This window comes from Gopherus evgoodei, chromosome 2 (genome assembly GCF_007399415.2).
Source record: "Gopherus evgoodei ecotype Sinaloan lineage chromosome 2, rGopEvg1_v1.p, whole genome shotgun sequence".
Lineage (NCBI taxonomy): Eukaryota > Metazoa > Chordata > Testudines > Testudinidae > Gopherus > Gopherus evgoodei.
Window position 1 is genome coordinate 2,786,674 of NC_044323.1, and position 16,845 is coordinate 2,803,518.

Genomic DNA, 16,845 nt, shown 5'->3' on the forward strand with positions numbered 1-16,845 from the left:
TAATGTCTCTTTCACCTGAAGCACTTGACCAGAGGACCAATCAGGAAACCGGATTTTTTCAACTCTGGGTGGAGGGAAGTTTGTGTCTGAGTCTTTTGTCTGTCTGCCTGCTTTCTCTGAGCTTTGGAGAAGTAGTTTCTGCTTTCTAATCTTCTGTTTCTAAGTGTAAGGACAAAGAGATCAGATAGTAAGTTATATGGTTTCTTTTCTTTGGTATTTGCATGAATATAAGTGCTGGAGTGCTTTGATTTGTATTCTTTTTGAATAAGGCTGTTTATTCAATATTCTTTTAAGCAATTGACCCTTTATGTGTCACCTTAATACAGAGAGACCATTTGTATGTATTTTTTCTTTCTTTTTTATATAAAGCTTTCTTTTTGAGACCTGTTGGAGTTTTCTTTTCTGGGAAATTTCAGGGAAATTGAGTCTGTACTCACCAGGGAATTGGTGGGAGGAAGAAATCAGGGGGAGATCTGTGTGTGTTGGATTTGCTAGCCTGATTTTGCATTCCCTCTGGGTGAAGAGGAAAGTGCTTTTGTTTCCAGGACTGGGAACGGAGAGGGGGAGTCACTCTGTTGGGATTCACAGAGCTTGTGTCTGTGTATCTCTCCAGGAGCACCTGGAGGGGGGAAGGGAAAAAGGATTATTTCCCTTTGTTGTGAGACTCAAGGGATTTGGGTCTTGGGGTCCCCAGGGAAGGTTTTTCAGGGGGACCAGGGGTCCCCAGGGAAGGTTTTTCAGGGGGACCAGAGTGCCCCAAAACACTCTAATTTTTTGGGTGGTGGCAGCATGTACCAGGTCCAAGCTGGTAACTAAGCTTGGAGGTTTTCATGCTAACCCCCATATTTTGGACGCTAAGGTCCAAATCTGGGACTAGAGTTATAACAGGGGGTCTCAGGGCTCTAGCTGTGGGCGGAAGGGTCGGAGCCAGGGCTAGCCTCCCCAAAGGCTCTGAAGGAGGCAGCTGCCCTCCACATTCAGAGGACCTGTAGTGTGGCGAAGATATACCAGTGAAGTCTGAAGAGAGGCTGCTTGAGGGACCAGAACTGCAATGAAGGATAAATGCTGGTCAGTTTCCTAAGCTGGAGGAGCCTGTGCTGCACACTTGGAAATTCAGAATTTAGTGCAGACACCCTGTCAACACAAGGCAAACCTAGAGGACGACACCCCCAAATTTCAGTTAAGCAGGAGTTCTAGGATAAGCAGGGGTCAGCAATCAGGTTTGCACTGGAGACCTGCAAGGAAAAAGCAGGGAGACATCTGACTGCTACAAAAGTAACATCTTGTTACAGATGCATCTGCAAGAGGGAGACTGCAAATATTTGCAGGCCCCTTGGCTGAGCACTGCTAAACTTCAGGGCTGCAAGAAAGCTGCAATGGGACTCTCAGAGCAACCACTATTCAGTAGAGCATCAGAGACTAAAGGCGGGGCCAGATTCTCCACCACAATGCATCTCATTCTTCTATTATGTTACATGACACAGCACCTACAGGTTCTAGGCAAGATCAGGGCCCTATTGCGCTAGGAGCAGTACACACAGATAGAAAGAGAACATACCTTTATGGGCATACAGTCTAAACAGGCAATTCAGATGAAGAGTGGGAGAAAAGAAGGATCATTATTTACCGATGGGGAACAGAGAGATAAATTGACTTGCCTGAAGTCAGAGAAGGAATCGACAGATTTTGCAAACCATTAGCCAAATTCAATGATCAACATCCAAACTGTGACTCAAGTACTATTCTGCTTCTAACCTAAACCCCAGAGAGGCGCATGCAAGAGCACTCCCTGGGGCTGAGGGTGAAAGTTGGGCTAGAGAAAGGATGGTTTTGTGATTCGGATGTTATAATAATACAAATCAGTAATAACAACAAGAAGTGGATTAAAGAAAAGCATGACTCAGGGATCAGATAGGCTAATAGGGGAGTGTTATAAGACAGGTCCAAAACTTGTAGCATTTCAGCAACCGAATGATAGAGAAGCAAGTGGTATAAAGACACTGTTGCCCAGTTCTGTCTGGCACCAGTTTTAATACACGTATTAACCAGGGAAGGATGGAAATATCAGTTACAAACCCCGTCCATCCTGCCTGGATTACAAAACCATAGCTAAACGGTCAGCCAGAATGTGCAAGAAATGAGCTGAAGAAAGAATCCTGAGACTTCCTGTTCGTATCCCGCAGCAGAATCCTGATGAAGGGGGCTTCGCAGCCAGCAATACCGGCCACACTGTTCACTGTGTTTTGTGTAGGAGGGAAAGTATTGCGAAGGCCCCACTCGGGACACAGAGGACGTGCTCTAATCACACAGAAGAGATCTGATAGTTTGATTGCTGTGCTTGACCGAACAGCAGGAGCAGTGGATGAATAGGAAGTGGTCACTGTGATATAACTGGTTTTTGATAAAGCATTTGAAACTGTACCAAGAAATCTGACTCTGAAAATTAATTCAAATTGGCTTGGGTAGGGACACAGCCACATGCACTGAAGATTGGTCAACTGTAAATAAAGGATAAGGAAGAAATGGGGCATGAGGTTGTGGGTTCTGTCCAATGGGAACGTTATGGTTTGATCCGAGGCTCAGACTTATTGTAGACAGTTTCATTAACGATCTGGAAGAGACAAAAAGAGCCAGTACAAATTTGGGGATGTCTACGTGAAGCCATGATGTCAGAGCGCAGAGAGGTAACCATCCCTCCCTCAGTGGCTCGACAGAAGCTTAGTTCATGAGTAACTTTGCTGACTTGAACAGACTTGGTGCTCAGTGGTTTGAACAGGGGCCTGCTAAACCCAGGGTTGTGAGCTCAATCCTTGAGGGGGCCACTTAGGGGTCTGGGGAAAAATCAGTCTGAGGATCGGTCCTGCCTTGAGCAGGAGGTTGGACCAGATGACCTCCTGAGGTCCCTTCCAACCCTGAGTTTCTATTCTATGAAATAAGGGTCAGCAGGCTCAGGCCTTAGGATTCTGCTCTGGGCACCTTGCCTCCAGAAAGGGACTGACCAACTTGGGAGGAATTCAGAGACCAGCAGTCAACCCGACCAGGGAGATAGAGGGATCAACCTGTGAGTAAAGATTAAAAGGGCTAACCATGGATTGCTGGCCTAAGGGATGGCTGAGAGAGGACATGATAGCAGCTGGCAGAGGGATTCACACAAAGTGAAGAGGTGGGATATGGGGTATGACTGGCAGCAATGGCATAAAATAAAGAAAAGGAAAAGTTAGGCTGAATCACAGGAAAACCTCCTGATAGCGAGAGGCCTCAGGCTTTGGAACAATGCCCTCCAATGGTGACAGGGGAGCCCCATCGCTTGGGACACAAAGGGCATGAAACCCTGGAAAATGGCCTGTTGGGAGCAGCCTGGCGTGTGTTTATCCATTGTTCCTGCACTGTACATTCCCCTTAGATTTATGAGTGGCACCATCAGAAACAGCGTCCCGTGCCTGCCAATTGACTCTAGAGGAATTTCAGACAGAGTGGATGAGTAAAGCTCTGGCAATCTGGACTTCATAGATGTATTTCTGCAGTCGACATAAATCAGCACAAATCTGTGAAAGCCAATGGAGCTGTGGCAATTTATAGCAGCTGAGGATCTGGCCCAACAGAATGAAGACACATACCCCAGCGTTCCCCAACAGAGGCCCCTGGCCACTACCCCCCGTTGTGCATTATTTAGCAATTGGTGCACACAATTTCAGCAATTTAAATTAAAAATCCCTCTTTTTCCTCTGACTGACCTCCCCCTGTTCCTGCCCTGGAGGGTGGCCAATGGAAACGTCCTGCAGATGGAGGAAGAAAAGTCACCGGTTATGGGAGGACCAAAGCAGGTAGCCAATGAGGCACTAGCCCACCTGGAGAAGGCAGTGTATAAAAGGGCTTCTCCTGGGAGAGAGAGGGCTACCCACCCAGCTCTCACTGAATGCCACAGGGCACAGGATGGAGACCTCCCTGAAAGCCCTGCTGCTCGTCGGGGTGATCACAGCAGCCCCTGTGCCCTCATCGTCCCCTCTGCCAACCCACGAGGCTGCGGTTTTAGCCGCAGTTCAGATCTACAACCAAGAGCCAGGCACAACACTGGCCTATCGGCTCCTGGAAGCTGATCCTCAGCACGAGTTAGCAAGGGACTGATCCAAAGCCTGTTGAAATCAGTGGGAGTCTGGCCAGTGACTTTAATGAGCTTTAGCTCAATCCCCAAGACCCTGAAGTTTCAAATCCCCTGCAGTGTCCACATGGGGCAATTAGAAATGCGTCCACAGTCAGATCTGTGAGGGGAGCCCTTCCCAGTGCAGGGCTGTTGCCTTGGGTGAGAGGAGGATGGTAAATTATGCAGTGGCTGGGTTCAGGACTAGCATAGTGGCTTAGGAAGAGACTCAGAGGTGCATCCAACTGGGATAAAACTGAGCACAGGGTAATCTAGGTTAACATGTGGGAAAGAAATCTGAAGAGTGAAGTTCATTAGACTGGAGGTTTTTTGCAAAAAAAATTTGAAATGCTTCAGTTTGGTTTCTCAATATGGAATGAAAAAAAAAACATACAAAACTTTGATTTTTGCGTAAATGCAATTCTAGTTTTCCAGTCAGTTTTAATTATTAACCTTCTTGTAGATAGGAAAGCTGAAGCCCAGAGGGATATCTTGCAATCAAAATGAGCTTATAATATCAAATGTTCGTATACTAATATAATTTTTCATCAATGGCCTACTTGCTTGCCCTGACGTTGATTGCAAAAAAGTTTCCAGAGTCATTTTTTTATCTTCATTTCAAGTCTGTGTTCGCTTTAAAATGATGCTTCTCCTTTGAAGAGTGAGTGCGCCCCAAAATAGCAACCCCTTGCTCAGCAGAGGCTCCCTCTCCCTAGGCTGTTGGCTTTGGGCCAAGTTTTTGAAAGAGACAAGCGATTTCCTAGGCCCAACTTGTTGAGCTCCTGCCCTCTGAGAAACAGTTCCCTTTAAGGAGGCTCAGGACACCCAAAAACTCAAAGCACTCAAAATCACCAGCCACTTTCTAAAACCTTGGCCCATGGCTAACAAAAGTAGTTTCTATTTTTTACTCCTCTTACTCTTCAGAGACTGTAATCTCTTTAGGGCAGTGGTTCTCAAACTTTTGTCCTGGTGACCCCTTTCACATAGCAAGGCTCTGAGTACAATCCCCTTTATAAATTAAAAACACTTTTTTACATATTTATCACCATTATAAATGCTGGATGCAAAGCGAGGTTTGGGGTGGAGGCTGACAGCTCATGACCCCCCATGCAATAACCTGGCGACCCCCTGAGAGGTCCTGACTCCCAGTTTGAGAACCCCTGCTTTAGGGCAAGGACCTTCTCTTCGGATTTCAACAGTGCTTAGCACAATAAGGTTCTGATGCTGCTCAAGGCCTCCAGGATGATGATGTGCCATAAAATAAAGATAAATATAAAAGCCACAATGGAGCCTGGTGCCTTGTTGTTTACCACAAACATTTATTTTGTTTTTTCTTGAATTTCTTCTTAGGACACATCTTCAAAAACTATCCAACTGCTGAAGTTCTCCGTTAAAGAGACAGTGTGCTTGGCATCAGAGAAACGCAACGTCAACCAATGTGAATTCAAACCAGATGGAGTATGGAACTCTGGGTGCATAGAGACATCTACACCTCTCGTCTGTCTCATCTAACGCACATCTACACCTTCAGGTGACCTATAGGATCTACTGGGTCTCCAAGCCCAATATGGGCATGAGTGAAATTGCATGAACTACAGTGCAACTATCATGGGCAAAGGGGCCAGCGTGACATCTGCGCATCCCAAAGTTCCACTTATGCCTTATTTTGAGTACTTTGATGGGGAGGGTCTTTGGGCTGGCCATCTGCACCAGGGTGCACGTCACCCGGCATGCTCCAAGTTTCCTAGGCATTGTACAGAGAAATATGGAGATAAGGACCCTGCACAGAACAGCTTATTCTAAACAGCCATTATAAAAGAGAGATGAAAGAAGGTAGGAGTGAGATGCTGAAAGAGACAAAAGTTGAATCATGTCCGACAAGTGTCTTGTAGCATCTTATCTTTTGTTTGATTTTTTGTTCTGGCTCTGCTTGGTCATCATTTAAACTGACATTTCATCAGGGTGAAACTACGGCTTATATATACCTCCTAGAAGATGCGAGTCTCAAGCAGAGACTGGAAGGAAAGAAGATGGTATGGGACAGTGTCTTTCCTACTGTACTCTGATTACAGATCCTTACACCACACCTTGAATAGTGTGTGAAGTTCTGATTGCCCCATCTCAAAAAAAGATACTTTAGAACTGGCCAGATACAGAGAAGGGCAACAAAAATGATTAAGGGGATGGAACAGCTTTTATGAGGAGAGATTAGAAAGACAGGGATTGTTCAACTCAGAAAAAAAATGACTCTGAGGATATGAGAGAGGTCTGCAAAATCTTACTGGTGTTGAGAAAGTGAATAAGGAAGTGTTATTTATCCGTTCACATAACATAAGAACCAGGGGTAACTCAATGAAATTAATAAGCAGCAGGTTTAAAACAAACAAAAGGCAGTGCTTCTTCACACAACACACAGTCAACCTGTGAAACTCATTGCCAGGAGATGTTGTGAAGGCCAAACTACAACTGGATTAAAAAAAGAATTAGGTAAATTGATGGATGATAAGTCCATCAGTGGCTATTAGCCAAGACGGTCATGGATGCAGCCCCATGATCTTAAGCCTCTCACTGCCAGATGCTGGGGCTGGATCACTCAATAATTGCCCTGTTCTGTTCATTCCCTTTGAAGCATTTGGCACTGACCACTGTCAAAAGACAGAATACTGGGCTAGATGGACCATTAATCTGATCCAGTATGGCTGTTCTTTAGTTCTTACCCACGTCATAAACAATGTGCACTCGTTATAGCAGGAGGTGAATATCAGAAGTGGGGAAGGTCTGGCTGGGATCAGCTTCCCACAGTACAAATGCTGATCCAAAGTTACCAGAGTTTCTTTGCCATGGGAATCTCACCGAGAACAGTTTCCAGCAGTCCCTCGAGTTGTTCTACTGCTGAGGTCTCTTTTCTCTCCCTTGCAGCTGGTCAAAGACTGCTCTGGATTCTTCTCCACTGAACAGGACCCCCCTTCCATCATTATCAAATGTGAGGAGGCATCTGAGAAGATGAGTGGCCTAGATGGCTTCCTCTCTGCTCACGGTTGGGCTGATGCAGGGTTAGGGGTTTCCCTCGCTGAGATCCTGGCCAGGTATTTCACACTGCACAAGTGTCCCCAGAACAAGTGTCCAGCTCATCTGCTGGCAGCGAGTTGGCAAAGGCCTCCTGCCCCACGAGCCTGGAGGTGGAACCTACAGCTGCCAGTAGAACCACAGGGAGCAAATTCTAATCTCACTGGGATAAGTAAGAAACCTAAAGCTCCATATGGTGTGTGGGAGTGGGGCAAGGGTGGGGAGGCTCCTCACCACCTGCCTTTGTCTGGCAGTGACATTTACATACGTTGTACGATGCAGACACTGAATGGCCCCTTGTCCCACACTCCAGATAAAAGGCCTCAGCATGGCCCCTCCTTCTTATCCTAGAACAGGGACCTGCCCAAGGTGGGTGTAAGGGTTACAGACAGCAAAGGGGGAGGGGATAATGGCCGAGTTTATAATCCTGTGCCTTCAATGACACGGCCCTTGCACCCTGTCCCTCCAGCAGGCAAGCTCCTGCCCCCCCCTCAGAGCCACAGAGCGATGTCACCCTCCGTCCAGAGTCCACTCCTGAAGGCTACTCCTCTCCCTACCTAGGCCCACAATGATGTTGGCTGCTCTCTGGAGAGGCCACGTGCACCTGAGAATCAGAAGACCTGAGTTCTAATCCCTGCTCTGCCACTGACCTACCGTGTGACCTTGGGCAAGTCACACTGTCGCATCTCTATCTAGACTTTAGCGCCTTAGTGCAGATACCCTCTGCCACTGTGTGTGTAGATACCGCACCTTGCATGATGAGGCCTCTAGGCATTAATAATATTAAATAAAGCACAAGAGAGGCACAACGAACTAACATTCCTTGAATGTTTGGAGCCAGTATCAGCCTGCATGGAGATGCTTACCATTCTGTGCTCTTTTCCTTCTAGCCTAGACCCACTACAAGGTATAGAGCTAAAAAATTCTTTACAAAAGTTGTTAACTTTTTTTCATAACCAGAGCACGAAAACCGTACGGGGCATGCTCTCCATAGCTGAGAAGATCCAGGGAGAGAAGACGTAAAAGTGACTTTGACCCTGATAGACCCAGCTGTGGCTCCATTTCTCCTCCTCTGGAAGCATCATCGGAAGCAAGGCCCATAACAATCTGAACAGCTTCAGAGCATCTGCTGCTACCTGCTGTGTAGCATCTGTTGCAGTGCTGCTCACCAGGGCTTCTCTGCACAATAAACTGCCATGCTGCAGACTTATACTGTTGTCCTCTTCTTCCGTATTGAGGGAGAAGATTAGAGACATGAACTGGAGTGAGTCTCCTGACAGTGCTACTGGCCAAGGAAAGACCCCGACTAAGAGTCACATGCCATCCTTGTTAAGGAGAACCATCCCTGGCCCAATTGTAACCAAGATCCAGACACTAAGTCCTGGTCTGCACGAGAAGGAAAAGTCGATCTAAGCTATGCAATTTGAGTTATGTGAATAGCATAACTCAAATCAATGTAGCTTAGATCTACTTACCGCGGGGTCCACACTACGCGACATCAATGGGAGATGCTTTCCTATCCACTCCCCTTATTCTTCTCGATCAAGTGGAGTACAGGAGTCGGTGGGAGAGCGATCAGCGGCCGAGTTAGCGGGTCTTCACTAGACCCACTAAATCGAACGCTGATGCATCGATCGCCACAGCGTTGATCCTCCGGTAAGTGGAGACAAGCCCTAAGGTCCAACTTGTTAAAAGTTACTAGTAATTTTGGGTGCCCAACACAGGAAGTCCTCAAAGGGGCCTGGTTTTCAGAAAGTGCTGAGCCCCCACCCTCTGAAAATGAAGCTCCTTCAAGATCTCTCTGTTTGGGCACCCAAATTTTGACCTACCCACAATCAACAGTCATTTTGGAAAATGCATGGCCCAGGACATGTAATGATTTACAAACTGGGACTTTCATTCATCCACCACTATAGGGCACCAATTGGCCTGAGGTGCCCAAAGGAAATGGGCATAACTAGCATCCACAGCCCTGACCTCAGTCACTGAGGAACTTAGTTGAGTTAACGGTCATGTCTTCTCCACCGTGGACTCACTCAGCCTCCCTGATTCACCACAGGGAGAAATGGGTAACGTCCCAGACCCTGTTCATTCAATGACATAGGTAGGCCATAACTCCTCGTCCCTAAAATAAATTAACCACATCTATGCTGATGACTAACAGATCCACCTCTCTGTTTGAAACTAAAATCTCCTTCTGTCCAAATTAAAATCTCGGCCTGTCTCTGTGACATCTCCTTGTGGACGTCCAGTCATCAGCTCAATCTGAACATGGTTAAAACAGAGCTCCTCATCTTTCCAGGACACTGAGCTAGATGGATCATTGGTCTGACCAAGTCTGGCCATTCTTCTGTTCCCCACAAGCCTCCCCCGTTCCCCGGCACTCCGGCCCATATCTGGGCCGTCATCTTTGGGTAGGTGTACACTACCCACCGGATCGGCGAGTAGTGATCTATTTATTGGGGATCGATGTATCATGTCTCACGTAGATGTGATAAGTCGATCCCCAAACGTGCTCCCCATTGACTCCACCAGGGCAAGAGGCAGAAGTGGAGTCAACGGGGGAGCGGAGGCTGTTGATCCCATGCCACGAGGACGCAAAGTACGTCAATCTAAGTCGATCTAAGATACATCGACTTCAGCTGCGTTATTCTTGTAGCTGAAGTTGCGTATCTTAGATCAATCCCCCACCCCTAGTGTAGACCAGGACTTTGACTCTGCCCTCTTGCTAGGTCCTCACATCCAATTCTAAACCTGTATAATGCCTCCAAGACACAGCCTTTCAGGTCCATCCAGAGGGTTAAAACTCTTGGCCAAGTGCTCATCAGCTTGATCACTGCCGCGTCCTTCTGTCTGGCCTTGATAAATGTGATCTTGCCCCACTAATATCTATGTAGATGCTGTGGCAAAGCTTGTTTTCCTAGCCTCTCTCTTTGACCGTGCTGCCCGGCCTCTTTGAATCCCTTCACTGCCTCTCCCTTCTCTACCACTTTACACATGAGCTGCTTGTTTTCATTTTCAAGTCCCTTCACAGTTGATCTCCACCCTCCGTATCCTCTTCTCATTCGCCGCCAAGCTGTCGCTGCTTGCCTTTGGTGAGTCCGTGTTGCTAGTCTCCACTGCCCACTCCTTTTCAAACAGGCACCTTCCTGCTTTCTCTCAGGTTGCCCCAGGCACTCATGAGATGGCCTGCATAAACATCTGCCAAGCCACCTCATTGCCCCCCCATAGCTCTCGCCTCAAAACTCTCCTTTGCCGGGTTGCCTACGAAAAACAGCAAGGCTGTCAATGTGCTGAAACCTCCTCCTCTCCTGCTGACCAGCATTGTCTCATTGCTTCCTTGTCTGTCTGTCTCCAGCTGTTGTCCCTTGTCTTGCACTTAGACTGCAAGCTCCTTGGGGCAGGGACCATCTGGCTGTTCTGTGTTTGTACAGCCCCTAGCACAACGGGGTCCTGGTCCATGACTAAGACTCCTAGGTGCTGTGGCCATACAAATCATCATCATCATGAGCATGTAAAGAAATTACCAGCTCAGGGTTTAATGTACTTCAGCAAGGAAGGACTGATGGCATCACATGTTAAAGGCTTGAGGATGCTCCGGGCCCTGTGCAGCCCCTCTGTCATGGGTGAATTTCAGCCTAAAGAACAAGATGGAGCTGCCCCAAGGTTTCTCCCTACCAAACACACCCACTATAGCTCAGGCACCTAGCGCAGCTTTGAGCAAACCACACAGCTCCCTTCCCATCTACCCATACACAGAGATCAGCAAAAGGAACCAAATGGCACAGCAGGGTCATTAAAGATGCAAATTCCATCATATTGAAAACACTGAGGCTGTTCGGTCTGACACCAAAAATGATTCTGCCATCCTTTGGTTCTGGCCTTAAAGCCGTATGAATCTAGAGTCAGGATTGGGCCCTAGCATTGCAGACAGCCTGGAGAAATCACAATTTCAGTTCTTCGCACACTGACAAGGCTTCTGGGGGTGTCTTTCAAACCCGGAGCAGGGACAGCAGAAGCAGAGCGGGAGCTGGGCTCAGCATGAGCGGCAGCACTGAACATGCTCTGAGGCAGCAATTCCGAGGGGTGAGAGAATAAAAACCCAACAAGGCCTCTTCTAGGGTGTGCAAATTAGTTACCCGGGGGAAAGACTGAAGCAGCTGAATGCTTCATCAGAGATGGTTTGCTTCAGACATGGCCATGGCCATATCTAGCCCCGGGTAAAATGGCAATGACTCTCTCAAGAGCGCTAAACCCTTAGCTTGCTAGTCGGCCTCCAGCATTTCACTCTTGAGGTTTGAGAGCCTAGATGTGGGATCCACTATAGCCCTCACCTCTGGAGGAAGATTGTGTGCTGCTATCAGGAAAATATTTAGATGGAGTAACAGGCAGTGACATAGGTTGGGAAATACTCAGAGGGGGAAATTCACTCCAGGCCAGAGGACCAGCACTGTGCACTACTTACATCCCACTTTAGCATCATCACCACAGGTGCCTAGACCAGCCCTTTGCACAGGGATGCAGGTAGGACGTCCGGTCACTAAGGGGGCCCTCAAGGTGACAGAATCCCTGCCAAAGCCATCAGGTGCCCAGGACAGCACTCATGCTGCACCTACCCTTAGAAAAGTGCACTGTGCTTCCTACTCTGCACCTGACCAGCACTGGCAGGACCTCCACAGAACCCGTCCCCATTTGGGGTGGCTCATAGCCCCAAGGACACTAGAAGAGGCAGCCTCTGCACTCAGGGGAAGGGAGGATTGGTGCCCTGGGCCCTGGATTCCACCTCCACAGATGACTACAGTATGACCACAGCACTTTATAAACACTATATGTGCTGCTAAACATCTGCCACACACCAGACCAGAGGTGGCTGCATTTCACTAAACTAAAAGATTGTTACAAGGAGAAGGGAGAAAAATTGTTCTTCTTAACCTCTGAGGATAGGACAAGAAGCAATGGGCTTAAATTGCAGCAAGGGAGGTTTAGGTTGGACATTAGGAAAGACTTCCTAACTGTCAGGGTGGTTAGGAAATGGAATAAATTGCCTAGTGTGGTTGTGGAATCTCCCTCATTGGAGATCTTTAAGAGCAGCTTGGACAAACACCTGCCAGGGATGGTCTCGATAATACTTTGTCCTGCCATGAGTGCAGGGGACTGGACTAGATGACCTCTCGATGTTCCTTCCAGTCCTATAACTCTAATCCCCATTTGATGGACGAGCAGCTGTGAGACCAGAGCGAAACTTGTGTCAAACAGGGAATAACACTGTGAATCTCTTTTCCATTTTTATGTCTAGGGCCTGGTTTTCAGAACAGCTGAACACCCAAATTGCCCAGTGCAGTCAGTGGGAGCTGCGGGTGTTAAGCATCTCTCAAGGTCACACTGTACTTTGTCAGGTACTTTGTTAGCTTTGAAGAAAGTTCCTAACCAGCTGAGACAGCCTGGCTTTGCGGTTAATGAAGTGGAGTTGTGAGATCAATTCCCTGCTCTACCACAGAATCTTTGTGTGACCTTGGCCACTTCTCTGTGTCTCAGTTCCCTATCTGTATGTGATGTAACATCCCTGGACAGTGGGTTATCCGTGGGCATTGGACCCTTGGCAGAAATTCGGCGGCGGAGGGTCCTTCCGCTCCGGGTTTTAGGCAGAAATTCGGCGGCAGGTCCTTCACTCGCTCCGGGACCCGCCGCCGAAATGCCCCAAAGACAGGAGCGGAAGGAGCCCCGCCGCCGAATGCTCAAAGAAGGAGCGCTGCCGCCTAGGGCGGCAAAAACCCTGGCACCGTTTCCGGATCAAGCCCATCCTGCTGGTGAATTGCAGCTGCTGGACAAACACAACAGTGGGGTCTGGAACATCGCTGCTCCCCAAAAGATTTTGTTTTGTTCTTTTGTATCACCGATATTTATCTTTTCATTTACTATCTTAGGATGAAAACTCTCAAAGCACTCGGGAGCTGAACTTCCTCATTAAAGAGACTGTGTGCCTAGTGTCGGAGAAAGCTGTCACGGAGCAGTGCAACTTCAAAGGGGATGGGGTAAGGAATCACATGCTAGATGGAGAATTGTGATGTTTATAATGATTTGCATAACATTTGAATGTAGAAACCCCAATCAATAGCAGGGCTGCATTGTGCTTGGCACTGTACACACAGAGTGAGAATCAGTCCCTGCTCCAAAGAACTTACGGTCTAAACAAAGAGCAGGAGGTGAAACACATGAAGTGACTTGTCCAAACTCATACAGCAGTGCCAGGAATAAAGTCCTGATCTCCTGATTCCCAGCCCAGTGCCCTGTCGCTTCCCTATGAATTCATTGTTTCAATCTGATTTAACACTCAGGTCTCAAAAAATTCTGCAGATCACAGATCAGCTCAGACAAGGTTCTTCAGACCTTATACAAGGAACATTATCTCAGAGAGGTCCCCACCCAAAGCCCATGCCGTCACTCCAGGTACAAATAACACAGAATGGTACTTTCCAATGGATTGGTCAGTGCAGTGCATGAAAAATTTCTGTTGACATTTTATGGTTATGAGTTTAAGTATCTAAGAGTTGGGTGTCTGGGGGGTGGGAGGGAGAGTGACAATTTTCAGAATAACGTTAACTTATCCAAATGACACCTATTGTGATGGGGCAAGGCCAGATGCCTACAGTAAAGTACTGAGAAACAGGTATGTTAGCCCCAGGCTAAACAAATCCCTAGGCCCCTGGTAACCAAATGGTAGGTGCTCCAGGTTAATCAAGGCACCTGGGGCCAATTAAGATCTTTCTAGAAGGCAGTGGAGATAGCTACTTTAATTAGAACACCTGCAGCCAATCAAGGCAGGCTAATCAGGGGTTTAAAAAGGAGCTCACTTCAGTGAGGAGCCAGAGGAAAAGGAGTGTGTGAGAGGAGCTGAGGGTGAACTGTGGGAGGATTGAGGAGGACAAGCGCTATCAGACACCAGGAGGAAGGTCCTGTGGTGAGCATAAAGAAGGTGTTTGGAGGAGGCCATGGGGAAGTAGCCTAGGGAGTCGTAGCTGTCATGCAGCTGGTACAGGAGGCACTATAGACAGCTGCAATCCACAGGGCCCTGGGCTGGAACCTGGAGTAGAGGGCGGGCCCGGGTTCCCCCTCCAAAACCTCCCAACTCCTGATCAGACACAGGAGGATCTGACCCAGACTATGGGTTCCACAAGAGGGGAAGATCACTGAGGTGAGCAAATCTGCCAATAAGCGCAGGACCCACCAAGGTAGAGGAGGAACTTTGTCACAGTATCTATACAGTAATGTTTCTGATAAGTGGCAAATATAACATGACAGACTGTTAAATGCACAATGTTACACACACCATATTGAAATCTAGCAGATTCAACATATATGTTGCATTTTCCTCATCCAGAGCTGCCAAAGCACTTCACAAATATTAATGAATTATTCCTAATTATGAGGGCAATTAACCATTGGAAGCACATCCCAAGCGCTGGGCCCTCCAGCACTTGGTGTCTTTATATCAGAACTAGATGTCTCTTTCTCAAAGTCTGCTTTAGTCAGCCCTGGGTTATTGGATTTGATGCAGCAATCACTGGGTGAAATTCTCTAGCCTGCATTATGCAAGAGGTCAGATTAGATGCTCACATTGTGGCCTCAAAATCTATTAATTTCACTGCGAGGTAGGTCACTATTATCCTCATTTGCAGGTGGGTAAACTGAGGCACAGAGAGGGGAAACAACTGCAGAGCAGAAAGGTGTAAGGAGCTGTTACTAGATTGCAAACAGTGGTGCTCAGACTGCTGCCAGGTCTTTCTGTGCCCACAGGTGGGCACACATGGGGACAACGGCTCAGCAGCAGGAAAAACGTGATCTAGTGAGCTAAGGTTAGGACTGAGAGCAAGAAACTCCCCTGATCAGCCCCTGACCCACTCAGCAGCCTTGGCCAAGTCCTCCAAAAAATCTGTGCCTCAGTTTCTCCATCTGTGACATGGGGATAAAAATATTCACATTCCTTCCTAAAAGTTGAGGGCTGTAGCTATAGCCAGATGGGGGCAGCAGTGCAGAGAAACATGAGGCTAAGAGACAGAAAGCACTGTAGCGGAAGGCGGCAGAGACAGCAGACGCAAGAGCATGGAGTGAACTGGAGAGAGGCGAAATCAGAAGGAAGGGAATGGTGCTTTTCTGAGGGGGAAAAAAGGGGGTTAAAGAGGGGAAAAGCCTAATGAAGCAGTGGTCCGGAGCTGGCCAGAATGTGCTGGACGTGCTGGAGAGGGAAAGGGGAGATTAAAGAAATGGAAGAAGGAAATAAGACAAGACACATTCACCTTCTAGGTGCCAGAGTTGTTTCTGCTCCTTTCTTGTAGATGGCCCCTAGCCCCATGCGTGTGAGCAGCTCCTCTTCTGCTGCAAGCAGGCTGGTGGGAGCAGGAGGATCGCTCTTGTTGCTCCTCTGGCCAAGCAGTCGGGGCCTTGCGGGGTGGTTTGGGTGAGAAATCAGTGCTGCAGAGGCCGGCTATTTACTACTCTGTTTACAAAACGTACCCACGTTCCTGTGCCCCTGACCAGCAGTAGGAACAAAACCTCACGCAGGTCGCTCCTGGCGGCAGAAATGCCAGGTCAGATAGGGCAGCCCCGTCCTAGGCAGCGGCAGTGTTTGCTCTGGCTTCTCACCAAGTCTCCCTTGCTCATCCCAACCACTTAGCACACAGACTTGTTCCAGCCCCCGTGTCTGGAAGTTAGTAGCGCCAGGCCCTCCCTCTGGCCGCATGGGCAGCTCTGGTTGTCAGCCGCCGGCTCTCTGCAGTCAAATCAGCTGTTATGCACCACAAGAGCCTGGGTTACTCCTACTGTTGGTTCCTGATCACTTCTTCATGCAAGACACCTGGGACGAGGGGCCATTAGCACCTTTCAGCATAGCGTTATGCCCACGTTGTAATGTCCCTAGTTTAGCACCAGACCAGGAGGCAGCTAACAGGGACACAGCCTAGGAGGTACCAACAAACAGAATTTTGCTGCAGCTTCTCAGAGACCAAACTATCTGAACTCTGTGGAGCCAGGTCCACTTCCTGACGTGTGCTACCGTCAAGGCACACTGCACTACAGGAGGATGCTGGCCGCCATGCGCTGACTGATTTCCAGATATTTCAGAAGGGCGTGGGGCGGTCCCTGCTCCAGGGAAATCGGTCTGTACCTCAGCAGACCCACCCAGAGGCGCAAGGTCTGCTCCCAGCCCCAGGGCTGTGGAGATGAATGGACTGACCCTTGACTTCTTCTCTGCCTTTTTTGAGCTCTTATCACCTTCACTCCCTGGCAGCTGGTGAGAGACTATTCAGGATACATCTTCCCCGAGCAGCAGCCGGCCACCAACCTGATCACCTGCGACACAGTGGCTGAGGAGGTAAGGAAGGTTTCCGCTCAGGTGACCAGCTGAGGGACCTGCATGGTCATCATAGGAGCCTGGCAGAGTCAGGGCATCCTTATCTAGCTGGGTTCCTGGCCACAGATTCCACATGGCTTCAGCTTGGGGCATACTCCCATCGGACAAACACATCCACATGTGCGAAAGAAAGGTGCCATGCTAGGATCTATGGAGTTCACATGGGGCTGAGAGGTAGGCAGCAAAGGGGGGGGGTCTTGGGGCCCCTCTAGGCCACCTGCTTCTAGGTGGACCT

General features: G+C 48.4%; 1 protein-coding gene across 1 annotated transcript in view; it reads left to right on the plus strand.

Annotated features, from left to right (window-relative positions):
* LOC115647274 overlaps positions 1 to 16,604 on the plus strand; it is a 29,588-nt gene extending 12,984 nt beyond the window's left edge. The window contains exons 4-8 of the mRNA XM_030554176.1: positions 3,789 to 3,803; positions 3,907 to 4,113; positions 5,489 to 5,596; positions 7,058 to 7,175; positions 16,462 to 16,604. Coding sequence (XP_030410036.1) covers positions 3,789 to 3,803; positions 3,907 to 4,113; positions 5,489 to 5,596; positions 7,058 to 7,175; positions 16,462 to 16,604 — 591 coding nt within the window. The remainder of the gene's footprint in view (positions 1 to 3,788; positions 3,804 to 3,906; positions 4,114 to 5,488; positions 5,597 to 7,057; positions 7,176 to 16,461) is intronic.
* Positions 16,605 to 16,845: the final 241 nt, after the last annotated feature.